This window comes from Corvus brachyrhynchos, unplaced genomic scaffold, assembly GCF_000691975.1.
Source record: "Corvus brachyrhynchos isolate BGI_N302 unplaced genomic scaffold, ASM69197v1 scaffold142, whole genome shotgun sequence".
Lineage (NCBI taxonomy): Eukaryota > Metazoa > Chordata > Aves > Passeriformes > Corvidae > Corvus > Corvus brachyrhynchos.
Window position 1 is genome coordinate 3,627,993 of NW_008237226.1, and position 1,493 is coordinate 3,629,485.

The 1,493-nt window shown below is 38.9% G+C and overlaps 1 protein-coding gene across 3 annotated transcripts in view; it reads right to left on the minus strand.

Annotated features, from left to right (window-relative positions):
• Nucleotides 1-1,493, minus strand: part of KRIT1 (KRIT1, ankyrin repeat containing) — a 22,713-nt gene that overhangs the window by 4,773 nt on the left and 16,447 nt on the right. For all 3 annotated transcript variants that reach the window (XM_017729282.1, XM_017729280.1, XM_017729281.1), the window contains exon 14: nt 654-741. In XM_017729282.1, coding sequence (XP_017584771.1) covers nt 654-741 — 88 coding nt within the window. The remainder of the gene's footprint in view (nt 1-653; nt 742-1,493) is intronic.

Genomic DNA, 1,493 nt, shown 5'->3' on the forward strand with positions numbered 1-1,493 from the left:
TCGCGCCGCACCTGCACCCGAGGGGAAAGGGCCTGACAGCCGAGAGGGCTGGCACTGGGTTTGTGATTGTTTGCTGTTACTGCCATGGTTATTGTTGTTTGTTTGACTGGTTATACACATATAGATATATAATAGTAAAGAACTGTTATTCCTATTTCCCACATCTTTGCCTAAAAGCCCCTTGATTTCAAAATTATAATAACTCAGAGGGAAGGGGGGGGTCGCATCTGCCATTCCAAGGGAGGCTCCTGCCTTCCTTAGCAGACACCTGTCTTTCAAACCAAGACACATGCACATCAGCAGCACTACCAGATCCCTAAGATACAAGTTACACTGACAAAAAGGACTTGGTGGATCTATTCCTACGAGCAGACAAGAAAATTTAAATCAGTAGATTTTTTCACATCTATGCCTGAATTGGAAGTGTGCCCAATACACAGCTAACACTGAAGGTAAATAAACAGATAACAAATATATTTACTTCTAACAAAGAGATCATCTGTAACTGTACAAGAAATACACTCCAACAACCCATCCCAAAAATTCAGAACATACACATTTTTAGCTTTTTATACCAGTATTTCTGTTCATTAATTGACAACCAAACAGTCAAAAGTGCTTAAGAACACGATTTACCTGCTTATTTATCTCACCTTGTATTCATGAAGTATCCTGTTTGTCCAATGAGGAGCTTTACTTTTTAGTTTAGTTATTGGTACAATAGATTTAAGGTTTTCTTCACTAAGAGAAAAACAAAGAAGAACAAAGGTTTTCTTCACTAAACAAAGTAAGAAAAAAGAACAACGTCTGCCACAGTGTACCTTCAAGTCACATATTGAGCTAGACAGTCAGCTCCTACTCTATCTTGCCTCATCAGATGAGATGGTTTCCTAACATACAGTGCAATTCTCAGTTAATGAAGATCCAGCTTTACATTACACGCTCTGTGTCACACATCATGAGCATGGCATGGAGAAGAAATGCCAGCAGAGCACACGACTCGTACTTGGTTAGAGAGCAGTTTGGTGAATTCCAGTTTGGAAGCCAAAATTATATACAAAATGCCATTTACATCAGCATATCACACACTTAGAAAATATAACAGACTGTAGATACTCTTCCCTCCACTCCTGTAGTCAGCACTACCAAGGACTCAGCCCAATTAATTTCCACATTAAAGTTACATATTACAGGACATGAAAGAGAAGCTACTTACATCAACTGCCTTTTTTAAAAAGCCCAAAATGTGGAAACAAAAAACTCTAAAAGGAAGAATGCAAACCATTACTAGTTTGCTTTTATGTACAATAAGACACTCTCAAGACCTAACGATGTAATCTATTTAAACTGTTGTCATGGGTTAGCAAGCATAGTCCTGGAAGTGATGTTCTTGCAAAGGGGTGCTTACAGCTTCCTCTGTGATCTGACAGAACCTATCAGTGGCCAGTTTGAATATGGACAATTCTTTAAGCCACTTAAAATTGTGACCGCCT